Source organism: Carassius auratus, chromosome 7 (assembly GCF_003368295.1).
Source record: "Carassius auratus strain Wakin chromosome 7, ASM336829v1, whole genome shotgun sequence".
Classification (NCBI taxonomy): Eukaryota; Metazoa; Chordata; class Actinopteri; order Cypriniformes; family Cyprinidae; genus Carassius; species Carassius auratus.
The window spans coordinates 16,450,087-16,467,835 of NC_039249.1; the positions used below are offsets into that span (position 1 = coordinate 16,450,087).

The 17,749-nt window shown below is 37.3% G+C and overlaps 1 protein-coding gene across 1 annotated transcript in view; it reads left to right on the forward strand.

Annotated features, from left to right (window-relative positions):
- Positions 1–1,634: 1,634 nt before the first annotated feature.
- Positions 1,635–17,749, forward strand: part of cep89 (centrosomal protein 89) — a 63,171-nt gene continuing 47,056 nt past the window's right edge. The window contains 9 exon segments of the mRNA XM_026267640.1: positions 1,635–1,729; positions 1,947–2,053; positions 2,287–2,442; positions 3,594–3,780; positions 4,087–4,162; positions 4,750–4,784; positions 5,564–5,621; positions 11,317–11,430; positions 14,485–14,673. Of these exon segments, the coding sequence (XP_026123425.1) occupies positions 1,637–1,729; positions 1,947–2,053; positions 2,287–2,442; positions 3,594–3,780; positions 4,087–4,162; positions 4,750–4,784; positions 5,564–5,621; positions 11,317–11,430; positions 14,485–14,673 (1,015 nt within the window). The 5' untranslated portion in view covers positions 1,635–1,636.

Sequence of the window (17,749 nt, forward strand, 5' to 3'; positions counted from 1 at the left end):
AGAGTAAACTGCAGTAATACTATAACATAACGACTGCTTGAAACTTCAGTAAAACAAAGAAAGGAATGTTGCTCTCTTCATATGAGAGGAAAAGCGGCATTCGTGTTGTGCTCGGTGTGCATGTGAATCAGGGCAGTGAAAATGGTGTGGTGGACTAATGGATTTTAAATCACTCACAGACTGGGGGATTTTATGGTGTGGCTTTGGTTGGGTTATTAGAGAGATTGCTTACCTACGCCAGCAGTGATGTCACAGCGGTTAAGTGTGTCTGTGGGAGAAAGAGAGAGAAAGACAGAGAGGATGTCTCTGCATCTTCTTCAGAACATCACAAATACACTGACTCAGGACTTATTCAACAATTGCTTTTATTCAAGAACTGGAGTTTTACCGGAATCATGTAAATACACCACACAAGTCTGCTTTTTACTGGAACACTTTCCACCAGAGGGATTTCTAGTATGACTCACCCACTTTCTCCTCTTCAGCAGTCTTGTAAAAGCACAGGGAGCACTCTTTTAACCCACTTAGCAATGTTAGATGCTGACACATATTACTGAACTAAATACTAGTCCATCAAATATATATATATATATATATATATATATATATATATATATATATATATATATATATATATATATATATATATCTGTAATAATCGTAATAATAATTACAAAAATGGACAAGGAACAGTTTCACAGCATTGCACAGACTTGTGAATGTATTTTGTTTGTATCAATACTATGTAATTTGAAGATTAGACACTAAGTACAGAAGGTTTCAGTCCAGCAGGGCTGACTCCACAGTTAGTACACAATAGGATTAATAACTCTTAAATCTCTAGTTGATGTGAGGTTGACCTCTTTACTACTTTCAGTGCATGTCTGGTGGATTTGCGCAAGATAAATAATGATAGCAACAGTAATTATGATATAATATGGAGTAATAAAATGTGTGTGCCCTTTTATTTTTGTATTAATTTCAAATATTTTGATTCAACTGATTCAAAATTTTAAAACAACATTAACAACTAACTCTGTTGCACAACATGCAGGTGAAGGAATATGACCAGTTCTTCAAGTATGGCTCATGTTTCAACCAGGCTTTAAAATTGTTTACTTTGAGATTCTTAACAATGTCACAAAGCCTGCTAGTTTCAGTACCAAAACGATATTTTATACATTTTATTTTTTACTGAAAACGAGATAAAACAGACAAGAGAGAACAGAAATTCAACAATGCAATAAGTCTTTATTCTTTATTTTCTCTAGCACTTTCCACGTGCACGTGGACGTTCTGACTTCTGAGTGGACGAGACGTCCCTCTACTGGAGAACTGCTGCACTCTGCGGCGCAACGCCGTTGCTAAGAGGATTGAACCGCAACGCTGATTGGTTGAGCTGCACAAACGAACCAATAGGAGGAGTTGTTACATTTCAAGGGTTTTCATGGAAAGCGTCTAGTTACGTGAAGTTGAGCTGAAGCTAATACGATTTCGATGACAAATAATGTCTTTTTTATGTACATATATATATACAAATAACCTATAAACGCTGTCAGTTTCTCTATTGAAACATATCTTTGCCACACGTTAGTTCTGAAATGAGCAGTCTTAACCACGGTTTTTATAAATCCTAATGTCAAATCTCTCACCGAAACGAGGAAGTTTGTTGAGGACCATGTCATCCAAATTCAACTTCAGCTTCAGAAGAAGAGAGAAGAAAGAATTTGTAAGTCTTCTATCGCATAAATATAACAATATAAGCCAAGTTATATTTTGTGGTGAACTAATGTAGCTTCTTAAACCCTGTGTTACTAATCAACCTATAAAAAGACGATTTTTTTCAGTCCTCAGTATTAGTTTTCTTAGCAGTGGCACTGGGTTGCTTTACCATGTGTATCCTGTGATGTAGTCGTGTGGTAAGTGTGATCATGTGTGTTGTTCAGCGGAATATAGCTCCTGGTTTGATCCCTGCTGCCACCATCGCCCCCAGACCCGCTGTTCCCCGCACTCCTCCCCCACGGAGCCCCAACCCTTCTCCAGAGAGACCCAGGTAGACCCACATGCCTATACCTATACCTATCCATCCATAACACTTCTGTTTTCCTCCATCATCTCTCAGTGCAGTTATGATATTGACAATCTCATTTATCATTTGCCATAATGTTTTTATACAACTAACTTACAACATAGCTGTTTTAGGATTATTGTTCCAATACCTTTACACTTTTTTTTTTTTTTTTTTTTTAAATCTGTAAACCTTATAATCTCTGATAACTATCACAGGTCTGCCTTGGCGGCTGCCATATTATCTTCTTCCCTGACGGGCCGAACTTTTGCCATTCCTCCTCCACGCCAAAGGTCTTACTCTGAGAGTGATTGTTCACATGCAGACAGCCAAACTGGCATTGATCCCTATGCTGCCACAGGACGTTATACCAGGTATTATAGTGCACTTTACCTTCATTACCTTTCATTCACCTCGATCAGAGATCCCTAACCTTTTATTTTGTGGGTGGGCCCTCTTTGACATATTTACTCAAGGTTAGTTTACTTAATTTACTTAATTTACTTAGTTAGAAAATGGTCACATGACATGGAGATAAATATATATAAATTTATTTTTGTAAGTGTTTTATCCTGATTGCTTTTATTTAAATGTATTTAAGTATTTTAATATTACATTTTTAGCATTTAATTGGTTTCATTAATCACATCCCCTTGCTGTCCACTCACAAACAACAGTTTGGGAAACCTTGACCTAAATAAACTGGCCCTCCTTTACTTTTTTTAGATGAATAATTCATCTAGTAATGAAAATTTTAGTGAATTTTCATGGTGAACATGATTAAAAGCAATGATTATGTGTTGTGATCAGAATTATATTAATTTAAGGAACATTTGTAAAACATTTGCATTCTAAACACATACAACTTACTTTCTCTAATGAAAAACAAAAGATTGTGCCCTTTTCAATGTGTGAAAGACTTGAAAATGACTTGTGTTCTGTATTTCAAATCTTCTGAAGCTATACGATAGTTTGTGAAGAACAGACCAATATTCAAGTTGTTATTCACTCGTTATTCTAGCCTTGGCGGGTTCATGAGTTTAAGAGATAAGGAGTCAGATCTTTTCAGTGAACTGATTGGTTAAATGTCAGTCTGCTGTCACACAAAGCTATCATATGACTTCAGATGATTTGGAAATTAGAGAATCAGTCATATGGACCACTATTGTGATACTTCTTTGTTATCCTTTTTTAAGTTTGAAAGCAACTAGTTTAGTCTTCTGTAAAGAGAACATTACAATGACACAAACTGATCCTTTAAGTGAGTCTGAAGCATAATCTTTATTATTGTACCAGAATGACTTCTTATCAGGGTAACACAGCAGGCTGTATTGATTGTAAGTGTATTGGGATTGTTGGAGGCAAAGTAGTTTACTTACATGTTTAGTCTTAGGTCTGATTGCCTCTCCATGGTAGGACACAAATAGAGGTTTAAAAAGCATTAGTTGGTCATCACATTTTAGTACGTCTGCTTCGCTCTCTTAAGTGAGACATGTAAAATAATGTGTTTACTCTCTGACCTTAGAGACACCTGGGCAGATTCAGTGACAGGAAGACCCCCTGTGCCTTCCCCAGGACATTCTGATGATGACGAAGGTGATGACAGTGATGAGGTGGAGGGAGATGAAGAACATGTATATCAGTCTCTGGAGAGACAGAGCAGAGCTGATGACATAAATGTTGTTTACGCCGTGCCATTAAAACACAAGAAGGTACAGTCGTGTGTGTTTGTTTGGCTGGGTCTGTGTGTGGAGTGCTTTGTCCTGTTAAACATTTGATGCATTGACTAATATTCACCATGAGATGGAGCTTCTGATTCATTCAAATCCTGAACATAATTCGAAACCTAGTCTGAGATCATCATAAAGAGCATAAAGGAATTAAAGAATTAGAATCTGATTCAATAGTTTCCTAATAATTTTTGGAATTTAACCACCCCTACCCTGCATTTATGCTGATTATGGTATATTATGTATGTATGTGTATTTGTTAACTGGCTGAATGAATCTCTCTGTCAGGGTGAGACTGATTCAGATGTTGATGAAGAAACCGAAGACTCAGCATTTGATATTGTGTCCCCTCTACAGACTGAAGGTTAGAAGTAACAGAGTGTTAAAATATACTTATATTTAAAGTCTTTAATCTTCAACAAAGTTGCAATTATTTGATAAAAAATGCAGCAAAATAGTAAATAAGTGAAATGCTGAAATTATTGAAATTCAGCTTTTTCTTGAATACAGAATGTAAATTATCCCTGTGATGGAAAAGCTGAATTTTCAGCAGCAATTACTTCAGTCTTGGGTGTCACTTGATACTTAAGGAATCAATCTAAAATTGTTAATTTGATGCTGCGATGAATTCATATAAATATTTCAGGAGGCATTGATAAATAGAAAAAAAAAAGAGTATTTATTCAAAACATAAATCTTTTGTAACACTTTTAAAGACTGTTGTTGCATTTGATCAATTAAATACATCTTTGCAGAATTAAAGTATTAATTTCTGTTTTTTAATAAAAATCTTTCTGACCTTGAACCTTTGAACAGTAGACAGTGCATATTCAGTTTTAAATATTAATGTTTCACATCTCACATCTTGCATTAATAACAGTTTTACTGACTTTGAGAGCCTTGGTAATTTTGCAGCTTGATGGCTATAATTAATACAATTTTGTATTCCAGAGGAAATTGTGGTTCAGGAAGGAGCAGCTAAAACGGTAAGAGAACCTCTCTCTCCACCTCAGCTTTAATGAGAACCTGGAGTCATTATTTTGATTAAGTTAATTCAGGGTTCAAAGCTAATTTTGTAATGCTGCTGTAGGAACGTCAGTTATGTTGTAGATTGGTCTGACTCTGGACTAAAGGTCATTCTGCCCCAGAGCTCAACAAATTCTCTAAAGACAGGGGAAAAATGACTCTGGCATGAAAGGCTGAGGTTAAGGGCAGAAAGGTTGTTATCAGTGAAAGAATATGAATGAAAATCGGACAAGATGAAAGCGACAGTGGGAAGGTGTTTAGACTGGGTGAGAACATGAGAGTTTATTAATAAACTCAGCTATTTCTGACAAGAGAAACTATCATAACCATTCTGTTTCAGTATTCAGTATGTGTTTCTCTGATATGACAGTACATTCACACACAAACACACAACCCAATTAGGCCATGTAAACCTGTGCTGGGTTAATATGGAGACATGCGTACACACATGCAGACTGACCAGCTCCTTGCTTTCTAATAACTCAGTTTTGTCAGATCTGAATGCTACTATTCCTGTAGGTGCTTTGAGACCTTTATCAGAAGGTCTATAATCTCATCTCTTAATGAGGAAAATTGCTCATTAGTAGAGATGAACTGCTTATAATGAGCAAGCACAGTGCACTTTTCACTATTAGATATACTTAATAATGCAGTCTACCTTCAGTCTGTTTCAGTCTGTGCTATTTGATATTCTGCAGTAAGAACCCTTTAATCAGTTGCCTTCCCTCTGTCTCCATAGCTGCCATCATCGCTACAACAATCAAGATCAGGCTCTCGTGGGAGCATGGCATCTCCAGGTACTTCCCCTGTCTGCCATACATTATCCATCACAAAAGCAGAACTCCGCCTGTGCTCATTTCAGAAGCTTTTTGTCAGTCAGTGTGAAACGTACCCGCTTTTTAGGTATCCTCAAGGCTTTGAAAGAAAAGCATCATTTCTGTTTAATTTGGACAGAGCGACAATGTGAACACCTAACTGATGTCAGATTTATTCAGACATGGCTTTCATCAGACTGGAGGCAAATGAAGTGGTTACATTTGTGATAGGCTCATTGAAGTTTCCTGAAGAAGAAAAGACAAAACAAAACAGAATAAAGCATCTGCCAATTTAACAAACATCTTTTCATTTAGCTCCTCTCACGAGCTTATTGTTGTCAGCATTGAGATGTGAGAGTGATGAAGCTATAACCATAATGACCATGAGGACAGAGACTGGAATTAACTTGACATTTGTCTTGATATATTCCCAGCTTCTCCTCTTCGTCCACTGCTGTTAACATAGTGGTGACAGTAAAGAGTTTTTAAACTTACTCCTAAAGAAGTTGTTAAAGAGGAAATTGCTTATATAAAAAATGTAATGTATACAGTTTATGCTGCTTGCTATGTTGGCAACATGATTATTAGTTTTGAAAGAAATCAGCTGTGCATTACACTGCCAAATGCAAGATATGCCAATATTTGTCTTAAGCAGACAGTTATTTTTTTTTGTACGCCAGTAAATGGAACTCTTGCTTTTGGCCAAAAAAATAAAACACAATGCAAATGATGAACATCCTGTAGGTGCGTAGTGTGCACACTTTACCAGGAATGCTACATGTGTCATGTTGCCATTTGATTAGTTCAAAATCTTAAAATAATTTATTTAGAAATCAAGTGTAATTTATTTTTACCATATGGAACAGGTTTTGTGGTCAAAGCTGCCCGAATTAACATTTAAAATGTTCGAATCTGAAGGCTCTTCTTGTCCTGTGGCATTATGGGACAACAAAGTGTCCACTCTTTGCACACTTAAAGGCATAGTTTACTTAAAAATAAAAAGTAGTTATTTACTCACCCTGATTTTATTCTAATCACTATGCTCTTCTTTTTTGAAGAGAGAGAGATAAAAAAAAAAAAAACCTGCTCGTGCTTGTCTGTATAATGGCAGTAAATGGTGACAAGCTTCAAATGTGATCACAGAATGATCCCACGTGAATCGTGTCTTATTTTTCAAGTGCTCCGCATGCATGCAATAGAGAAACAGACTGAAATGTAATGTATTATTTAAAGAAAATCCTGACCTTGGCCATTGGTCTGCTGTGCACGACTGCGCATTCATGAGACGGTATCAGTGCCACAGTTTACTCTGAATAGCCACACACAGAGTTTTGATACATCATGATTAGTAAAAACACTACACAACCACATATACCACACTGTATACATGTAATTTTTGTTTTACTTCAAACCCTGTCGTACACCTCCAGAACACTTGGAATATATGGCACGAGTAGCATAGTAGCATGGGATCATGGGATTACATTAGAGATATTTGCTATTCACATCCATTACATGGATGATTTTGAAAGCCTTTTTTTTTTTATTCCGAATGTTGGGGCAAGACTTGTGGGAGTTAAAGGGATAGTTCACCTTCAGTTGAAGCCCCCCATTGACTTCCATTGTATGGAAAAAAAACCTGCGCAAATCAATGGGGACCAACTGCAGGTGAACTATTACTTTAATGTTACTTTTCATGTTTCATTATTTTCACAATACATTGTATTCAATACCTTATATATTTGTGTGCTGCAATACACTGTTTTTTATTTATTTTTTTGTATATTGTGGCTTTTATACGAAATTACTTTTTCATTAAATGTTTCATTATATTAATTTATTGAAAAAAGGCAGTGTTCAGTTGCACTCAAGACGTCAAATGGCAGATAGAAGCAGAGCAGCGTTAGTTTAGCCTAGTAGAAGAGGATTGCAGGATGGATTTACCCTCTGAAATAGAGCATGCAACAGCAGGTCTGGAGCTGGTTGCTGCAAAGTGATCAGTGGACAACTGCCAAGCTTTTTATGCACTAGCTAGCAGACAACTGCTGTGTCACCTTTAACAGCAACAGAGACTTCCAGTGAAGGAAGAAATGACCTGGAGGAGGAGTTGAGGATGACCTTGAGGTCTGATCTAGGGCTGAGATGTGAGAGGAGCAGACAAAATCTTGTCTGTGCTTGTAATGTTAGAGACCGAAGACACAGACTGATCAAGGAAAATTCAATCTTGATTAGAAGCAAGGATGATACAGCTCCACTAGGAGTCACAATGTGGGCTTTTCAGCCCCATATTCAATTTTAAGCCTTGTGATATTTTGTTTGTTTGATTTTGCTGCATGTTTGACATGATGTAATCTAGTATATACTGCAGTCTGTCGTATAATTCCCACCTTTAGTGAGATCTTAATAATGTACTGGATAGGGTCACGCTTTAGTTAAGTAATAACAAATTATGTTGTCATTTACTCAAGTCCCCTCATGTCAATATGACTTTACTTTGTGTAACTGCGTAAGAATGTCATTTTTTCCATGGCAGGATCAGCATGATTTGTGAATGAATCCTTTCAGTTCAGATAAGTTTTGTGAAACAGATCAAGCTAATTATTGAAAACACAACAAAACTATTTAGATTAAATTGGATACTGATTGTCAAAATTTCTTAAATGAATGTACCAAGGACAGCTAAACTATTTTTTTTTAGTGAATAACAACAGTTGACAAGTATGACTTCAGAAGGAAACTTTACTCAAACCTAAATGAACCACTGTTATTATGATAGTTTTGGGTGCTTTTGTATCCTTTCTGAAGATTCATCCTTGAAAGCATTAAACCCCATTAATTAAAAACTGCATGCATAAAATGAACCATACAATTTTATTTTTTCAAATTTCTAATTTTTTGTTATAAGAAAGAAACCGGTTTAGAGCTGCATGAGGGTGATGATGTTTTTTTTTTTCATGTTTGAACAAATTCCTTAAATAATGGCGAAGTGGTCTGGCAAAAGGTCAGCTAAGCTAGCTGATTGACAAAGTAGTCAACATACACAGTTCATTAAAAAAGTAGGTTCTGAAGACCTCAGCGGTCAGAGGATGGAAGAGGGTGAGAAGTGGTTACGGAGGATGGAAAATGATTTGTTTTGGATGGATTCGCACATGTTAATTGTGGAATAATAGTAGTCTCTGCGCATTGTATGTTTTTTTGTCCACTTCTTCACTGATCCATGCATTTTGTGGTGGTTTTCTGATTTCCAAGGACTTGAAGTGGAGCAGCAGGAGAGTTCAGAAACCACAGGTTTAATTGACTAGTTTTGGGTGAAGGTTACAGCTTTTAGAGGTGTCACTGTCAACAGAAGTAGTCTGAGGAAGTGATTGAAGCAGGTGAGAAGCTATAGAGGATTTGACTGAAGCTGTCTGTGGATGGGAGATTGGAAGGTGTGAGATTCAAGGGTAATCAAATAAATGAAAGTTATGAGAGTAAACGTGAGGGAGAAGCAACTGATACAATAAAGCTATTTCCATCACCCTGTCATTGTGCATTTTGAGGGATCCTATCAGAAAAAGTAATGGAAACGCCAAATTTTTGACTTTGTGTATAACCTGACTCACCAGCAAACCAATCTTGTTGCACAGGATCTGAAATATTGTTATGGTCATTCTGAAATGCCAGAGAAAATCTAGTGTCAAATTATTTCTATATTATTGCCTCCCAGATCCCGAACAGCAGGCATCAATGAAAGCAATGAAGACATTCATTGTGTATCTGCTCACTTTTGAGGCACAAGTAATTTTATTATATATGAAAATTATTATATTCAGAGGCTTCTCCAACTTTTCTTAGTGATATTTAGTGCCAGTTTATCAGAAAGCGACAATTTTGTTCTCTTTGACTTCTCTACTTTTTTGCACAAGTTAATTTGCAACTTTGTATGGAAACACGGCTTAGGAGGTTTGTTGCCAGCCATGTGTATTTGGCAGACAAATGGAGGCAAAAGATTAATGGTATAAGGAGATGTTAAAATAAACTGGAGTACTGGAAAGTTTATAGATGTTGCCAAATAATAGAAGATCACTGAAAATAATAGAAGCACACTGTCTTCATAAAAATAGTTGGCTAAGACTGCTTTGGGCTTATTAAAAAGACATTAATTATATCTGTGTTCAATAAATATTTTAATATGTATAAGCATTTCTTGGCACAAACATACAAATGTACACTGCCAATCAAATGTTTTTTAAAATGAATGCTATTGTTCATCAAGGATGAACTAATCAAAGTATATACATTTTATTATTGTTAAAAATATTTAAAGGGGGCATTACAGTGAGGAAAAAAATATCCAAAACAAACCATGGCTAACAGTCAGATTTAGCGTATATTTATGATCCAGAATCAGATCCAGAGGCTGAAATTTAACAAGAGCAGCAGCAGCAACGACGTCTCTATGTGGTATGTACTGAAACTGTATATATTTGTTTAGCGGTTTTGGAAGATGACTAAGTTCCACTTTGTCGTCTTTTTTTTTTTTTTAAGGTGTACATGTGGAAAGTGCAGTTTTGATGACAACATCGCATGTTGTTTACTTGATGTGCTTACGCACCGATAGCTAAGTTAACAACAGAGATATTTGAAGCAGTTTTACTCACCGCCTGCGGTTCCAACACACGATCGTGACCCTTTTTTAGTTGGGACTGCATTATCCTTAAGAAATAAATGATGTGCAAATCCGGCGTCAAACTGGGCCTTGGAAATGCAGGGAACAAACAAAAACACTTGCACAACTCCGTTGATGTTTTTTTTTTGGTAATCTGTGCAGGGTTGTCTTGCCCTGGCAACCAAAAACACACTTCTTTTGTGACCATTCGTTATCTCGCTCTGATCAGTGAATGTCTCTGCTCTCTCTGCTCTGCTATACGGGAGTGAGCGCTCTTCTGGCAGAAGTGGCCTCAGGACCCATATAAGGAAATTCCGCTCCATCTAATGTCACACAGACCCATACTCGAAAAAAAACTTTCCGAAACTTTTCCTACAAACCGGAAGGAGTATTTTTGGAACAGAAATACTCCTTCAAATGTACAACTTAATTTTTGAAACTTTGTCCATGTTTAGCATGGGAATCCAACTCTTTAACAGTGTAAAAAACTCAGTATGCATGAAACAGCATTTCACCCCCCCTTTAAAATTAATGCTATTCAATTGAACCAAAGAATTATGCAGCACAATTTTTAGCACTGATGATAGTAAGAAATGTTTCTTGAGCACCATTCTAATATGCTGATTTGATTTCTGAAAGATCATGTAACCCTGCAGACTGGAAAAATGTCTGCTGAAAACTGATATAATGTGTAACAGCAGGTGTAAATAAAATATATTTAAATATAAAACAGTTATCTTAAATTGTAATAATATTTTACTGTGTTTTTGATCAATGCAGTCTTGTTGAGAACAAGATACTTTTTTCAAAAACATAAAAAAAATTCACCCAAGTGTAAATAAAATGTATTTTAGATTGAAATGATGGACTACGATTATTAATACTTCATTTGCTCTCTCCCTTAATTATCAATCTCTAATTCTGTTGTACAATTTCTCATTTATTTGCACAATCAATTCATCACTCATTTATCACTACCCTCCCATATCTCCTTGTTTTATAAATGTTTTTTCGTATTGTTCTTGTCAGAGCTAAATGATGACTGGAGTGCTCAGTCTCACAGATCAGTGAATACTTCAAAAAGGAAAACCTCCCGGATGAAGGAGAGTCCAGTGAGAGGGAAAGAGAGAGACATCAGTCCAGGTGAGGGGGCATGAACTCTACACTGTGACCTTTCCAGCTGTTTTGTCTTTCCAGTTAATAATTTTGTAGCTAAAATCTCCTGGTAAAGTCATGGTAAAGCAATTGTAATGCACGGCCTGATAAACAATTAAATGTATTACTGGCTATTTTACACATCCCACCAGTTTTAACTAGATTGTCAGGAAAATTCTAGGTAAAAACTAGAGCACAAATACTAATGAAAGATAGTAATCAACTAGATCTCATTAGTTCTGTAGGTTATTTAATAATATTAAAGGGTTAGTTCACCAGAGAATGAAACTTAGTCCATCTTCTACTCACCCTCGAAGCATCCTAGTTTTAAGTGACTTTCCTCTTTACATTTTCATTACATTTAATCATTTAGCAGACGCTTTTATCCAAAACGACTTACTAATGAGAACAATAGAAGCATTCAGACCAAAAAGAGAACAACAACATTATACAAGTGCCATAACAAGTCTTTTAGTCTAGAACAGAACATGTGCCAGTTTTTTTTTTTTTTTTTTTTTTAAGAATATGATAGACAAGAAAAGAAAAGGTAAGTACTAGTATTAGTTGGTTTAGTGCTTTCGAAAAAGATGAGTCTTTAGATGTTTTTTGAAAATGAGTGAAGACTTGAGATTGGGAGGTCATTCCATCAGCTGGGCACAGTCCAGGAAAAGGTCCGTGAGAGTGATTTTGAACCTCTTTGGGGTTGCACCACAAGGCATTGTTCACTTGCAGAGCGCAAACTTCTGGAGGGCACATAAGATTGAACTAGTGAGTTTAGGTATGTTGGTGCCGTGCCAGTGGTTGTCTTGTAGGCTAGCACCAGTACCTTGAATTTGATGCGAGCGGCTACTGGTAGCCAGTGTAACCCGATGAGGAGAGGAGTAACGTGAGCTGTTTTTGTTTCATTGAAGACAACCCTCCCCGCTGCATTCTGGATCAGTTGCAGAGGCTTAATAGTACATGCAGGAAGGCCCACCAGGAGAGCAATAGTCCAGTCTGGAGAGGACAAGAGCTTGGACAAGAAGTTGGGTGGCTTGCTCTGCCAGGAAGGGTCTAATCCTTCTAATGTTGTATAAGGGAAATCAGCAGGACCGGGTCGTTGTAGCAATATGGTCTGTGAAACTTAACTGGTGATCCATCACAACTCCTAGGTTTCTGGCAGTCCTGGAAGGAGTTATGGTTGACGAACCCAGCTGTCTAGAGAAGTTGTGATGAAACAATGGGTTAGCTGGAACCACCAGCAGTTCTGTCTTAATAAGGTTGAGCTGAAGGTGATGGTCATTCATCCAGCTAGATATGTCACTCAGGCTGAAATGCGAGCAACTACCATCGGGGCATCTGGTTGGAATGAGAAGTTGAGTGTCATCAGCGTAGCAATGATAAGAAAAGCCATGCTTCTGAATGACAGATCCTAATGACACATGTAGATGGAGAAGAGAAGTGGTCCAAGTATTGAGCCTTGAGGAACCCCAGTAGCAAGTTGTTGTGACTTTGAAACATCACCCCTCCAAGACACCCTGAAGGATCTATCTGAGAGGTAGGACATCAACCACAGGAGTGCTGTTCCAGAGATGCCCATCTTTTTGAGGGTGGACAGGAGAATCTGGTGATTTAATGGTGTCAAAAGCAGCAGACGGGTTCATCAAGATGAGTGGCCACTTTTGAAGCCAGATTGGTTGCTGTCCAGGAGGTTGTTCTATAAAAGGAACATGGAGAGCTGGTTGACCACAGCTCGATCAAGTGTCTTTGCAATGAATGGAAGAAGGGATACCGGTCTGCAGTTTTCTAGAAGTTCTGGATTCAGAGATGGTTTCTCTCCTATCTTTCAGAATAATCCAATTAAAGTTATATAAAAAATTGTCCTTGCTCTTCCAAGCCTTTCAATGGGGGCAAGCAAGTGTTTGTTGTCAACAGTTCAGAAGACGTGAAATAAAGTATGGTCATCTGTAATAAAATGTCCCTCACACAGCTCTGGGGGTGAATAAAGCCCCCCCGTAGCGAATCCATGCATTTTTGTAAGATAAAGATCCAGATTTCAAACTTAATAAATACTTTTTTTCTCACATCTGCTGACTGTAGGAACCAGACGCAAAGGAAAACCAGTCTCCTCTTGGCTTATATCAAAAGCCTCCAAAGGTTTTCTTTACAAATCCTTGTTTTGTGCTTCTAATTATTACATTTGTTTTGTTCTCTCCCCACGCTCCTAACTAACCCCGCAGCGCTGATGAACTATCTGGTTATTTTTCGTACAAAAACGAATTAATTTGCTACAGGGGGCCTTTATTCACCCCCCGAGCCCCGTGAGGTACATTTTATTACAGATGCGCGCACTTTATTTCACGTCTCCTGAACTGTTGACAGCAAACACCCACTTAGCCCCATTGAAAGGCTTGGAAGAGCAAGGACAATTTTTTACATAACTTTGATTGGATGCTTCGAGGGTGAGTAGAAGATGGATACATTTCCATTCTTGGGTGAACTAACCCTTTAAGCTTAATTTTGTGTTTAATTTTGTTTATGCTGTTTATTTTTATGAAAATATAGGATCAGACAGAGTGTGTATTTTAATCTGTGGTAATGTGATGAAGCTGACATTAAGATCAGCCAGACAAATAGATTGAATATATTGAGGAATCTCTATACAGCGCCAGACTCATTAATGTGTAGGGACTAAACAGATGGTCATAAACCCATTGTACTGGTTTACATCAAATGGAATTAATATAGTCAATCTAAAAAAGAAAATCAGTCTGCTTAGGAAATTACCTTCATGTCAAACCTTTACATAATACTTCTACATAATCCATTTTCATTTCTATGTGTCCTGCTGTTTTCTTTAAATGCAATTCTTCTGAGCTGTCCTGTCGTTGCATTTTGTGCTCTTGTTGGTGGTGTGCTGTTGTGCCATTTTCTGTTTTGTTTTATGCTGTTAAAAATTCTGTTTTCGTATTCGTGTGTATATATGTATTTGCTTTTCTGTGCAGTGTTTTTTATTCTGTGTGTGGCTGTGCCCTGTTCTGCTGTGTGTGCTGTGTGGTGCAGAGGCCAGTGAAGTGTTGCGCAGTACGCTAGAGGTGCAGCAAGCACTTGTAAAGGAGCTGAGGGAGCAGACTCAAATTCTGGCAAAGGAGAAAGAGACTCTGGAGAAGAGATGTTTACAGCAGAGTCAGCACATAGAGCATCTCCGACAGGAGCTCTGCCACTCTCACACAGAGAGAGGAAACTCCACAGGTGCCTCCTCACTCACTGCTATACATCCCAAAGCATTAACAGAGCCTATCCAGCATTAGAGGTATCGTTCCCCCCCAAAATGAAAACTCTGTCATCATTTACTTACTGTCATATCCATATGACTTTCTGTCTTCTGCAAGAATTGAATAATATTCTGACCCCTTTTTCATTATAATGTAATAAAATGAATGAAGACTGGAGCCTTTTGTATGACTTCAGAAGACTGGATTATACCTGTATGGACCATTTAAAATGTTACTGATAGTTTTGTGTGCTTTTGGAAGCTTGAACAATCCAGTCTCCATCCACTGAACACTAAGCGTGACTTGCACAGTTTCCATAAATGAACCCTGAAAAAATGAAAAATAAATAAATGAAAAAAAATGCATACAGGTTTTGGAATAGCATGAGGAGGAGTAAAAAATGACAGGATTTTTATTTTTGGGTGACCTATGCCTTTAAGCAACATACTGTGGAAAAAAAATCTACATTTCAAATAGGCATAATCTTTAACATATGCCTGCTTCATTTGAAGCTGTGTTTTGAGCATTAATTTGACAAGCTGTAAATTCAATGAAACAACCTATTTTAAATGAGACTTGTGCTCTTTCCATACTCAGTGGCCCTTTTATTTGGTACAACTCTCTAATAAAGGGTAAGATCTCTAGAACAGCAGGCTTACTTGTTATTGGTCCCATATGATAGCATTAAACAACTACGAATGATTTGTCAGCAGCACATTCAGGCATATTTTTTTTCACCATTTTTTGTGAATAGTGTCTAGAAACTGGGAGGTCAGCAGTTTCTGAGATACTGAATCCACTCCAGCAGTGACCAACAATCATTCCACAGTCAAATTCACATCTAGATCACATTTCTTCCCTGGTCCTGATCTTCAGCTTTTGAAAACAAGCTGCATGCTTTGATTGCTGCCCTATCATTATCTGCTTCATTATTTGCATTAACCAGCAGGTGTAAACGTGTACCTAATAAAGTAGCAACTCAGACTACTGGCATTTTATGTCTCAGGGTTGATTCTTATTCAATTCAATAGATTTAAACTTTTTTCTTTTTTTTTTATACAAGGATCACATCTTTAAAACTGTTAAGCATCACTTCATTATTAATTTGACATTTTTTCCAAGTATACTTTTTATACTTGGATTTTATTATTTTACCATTGTCCCAGACGCAGACTTTCTAAAATATGAAGAAACATAAAAAATGATTAATATGGCATCCTGAAGACCTTCCTCTAAATGTGTGTGCATTCATGGGTCTATTATACGTCATCTGTGCTTGTATAAAGGTGTTTCATGCTGCATCCTAATGCTCCCAATCTTAATGTTCACACAGCTGTCGTTCAGTTGTGGCATCATTCCCATCACAACCGACAATTTATCCCCCAGCAACAATTTTCCAAAAAATAGTCTACCTGGTTACCATGGAGATAACGGTGTCAGCGAAGAGATGATTTATGAGACATGTGATGAGAGCAGAAAACAAAATAAAGCAAAATAAATCAGGAGAAATATCACTTCTGAACAAAATATGTAAAATAATAATAATAAACCTAATATTGTAGTTAATGAAATTATCTTTAAGGCAGATTAGATTTAGGATTTAATTTCCAACACAAAATGAATAGTGATTTTGAGATGTGCCAGAATGTATGGCTAATTGATATAATTCTCCCATAATGCATGTACATGCATTTCTAAAAGTCTAGATGACCTGAAGTGCCTGTAGTTGAAGAAGCACTCATATACAGTATTGTTCAAAATAATAGCAGTACAATGTGACTAACCAGAATAATCAAGGTTTTTCGTATATTTTTTTATTGCTACGTGGCAAACAAGTTACCAGTAGGTTCAGTAGATTCTCAGAAAACAAATGAGACCTAGCATTCATGATATGCACGCTCTTAAGGCTGTGCAATTGGGCAATTAGTTGAATTAGTTGAAAGGGGTGTGTTCAAAAAAATAGCAGTGTGGCATTCAATCACTGAGGTCATCAATTTTGTGAAGAAACAGGTGTGAATCAGGTGGCCCCTATTTAAGGATGAAGCCAACACTTGTTGAACATGCATTTGAAAGCTGAGGAAAATGGGTCGTTCAAGACATTGTTCAGAAGAACAGCGTACTTTGATTAAAAAGTTGATTAGAGAGGGGAAAACCTATAAAGAGGTGCAAAAAATGACAGGCTGTTCAGCTAAAATGATCTCCAATGCCTTAAAATGGAGAGCAAAACCAGAGAGACGTGGAAGAAAACGGAAGACAACCATCAAAATGGATAGAAGAATAACCAGAATGGCAAAGGCTCAGCCAATGATCACCTCCAGGATGATCAAAGACAGTCTGGAGTTACCTGTAAGTACTGTGACAGTTAGAAGACGTCTGTGTGAAGCTAATCTATTTTCAAGAATCCCCCGCAAAGTCCCTCTGTTAAAAAAAAGCATGTGCAGAAGAGGTTACAATTTGCTAAAGAACACATCAACTGGCCTAAAGAGAAATGGAGGAACATTTTGTGGACTGATGAGAGTAAAATTGTTCTTTTTGGGTCCAAGGGCCACAGGCAGTTTGTGAGACGACCCCCAAACTCTGAATTCAAGCCAAAGTACACAGTGAAGACAGTGAAGCATGGAGGTGCAAGCATCATGATATGGGCATGTTTCTCCTACTATGGTGTTGGGCCTATTTATCGCATACCAGGGATCATGGATCAGTTTGCATATGTTAAAATACTTGAAGAGGTCATGTTGCCCTATGCTGAAGAGGACATGCCCTTGAAATGGTTGTTTTAACAAGACAATGACCCAAAACACACTAGTAAACGGGCAAAGTCTTGGTTTCAAACCAACAAAATTAATGTTATGGAGTGGCCAGCCCAATCTCCAGACCTTAATCCAATTGAGAACTTGTGGGGTGATATCAAAAATGCTGTTTCTGAAGCAAAACCAAGAAATGTGAATGAATTGTGGAATGTTGTTAAAGAATCATGGAGTGGAATAACAGCTGAGAGGTGCCACAAGTTGGTTGACTCCATGCCACACAGATGTCAAGCAGTTTTAAAAAAC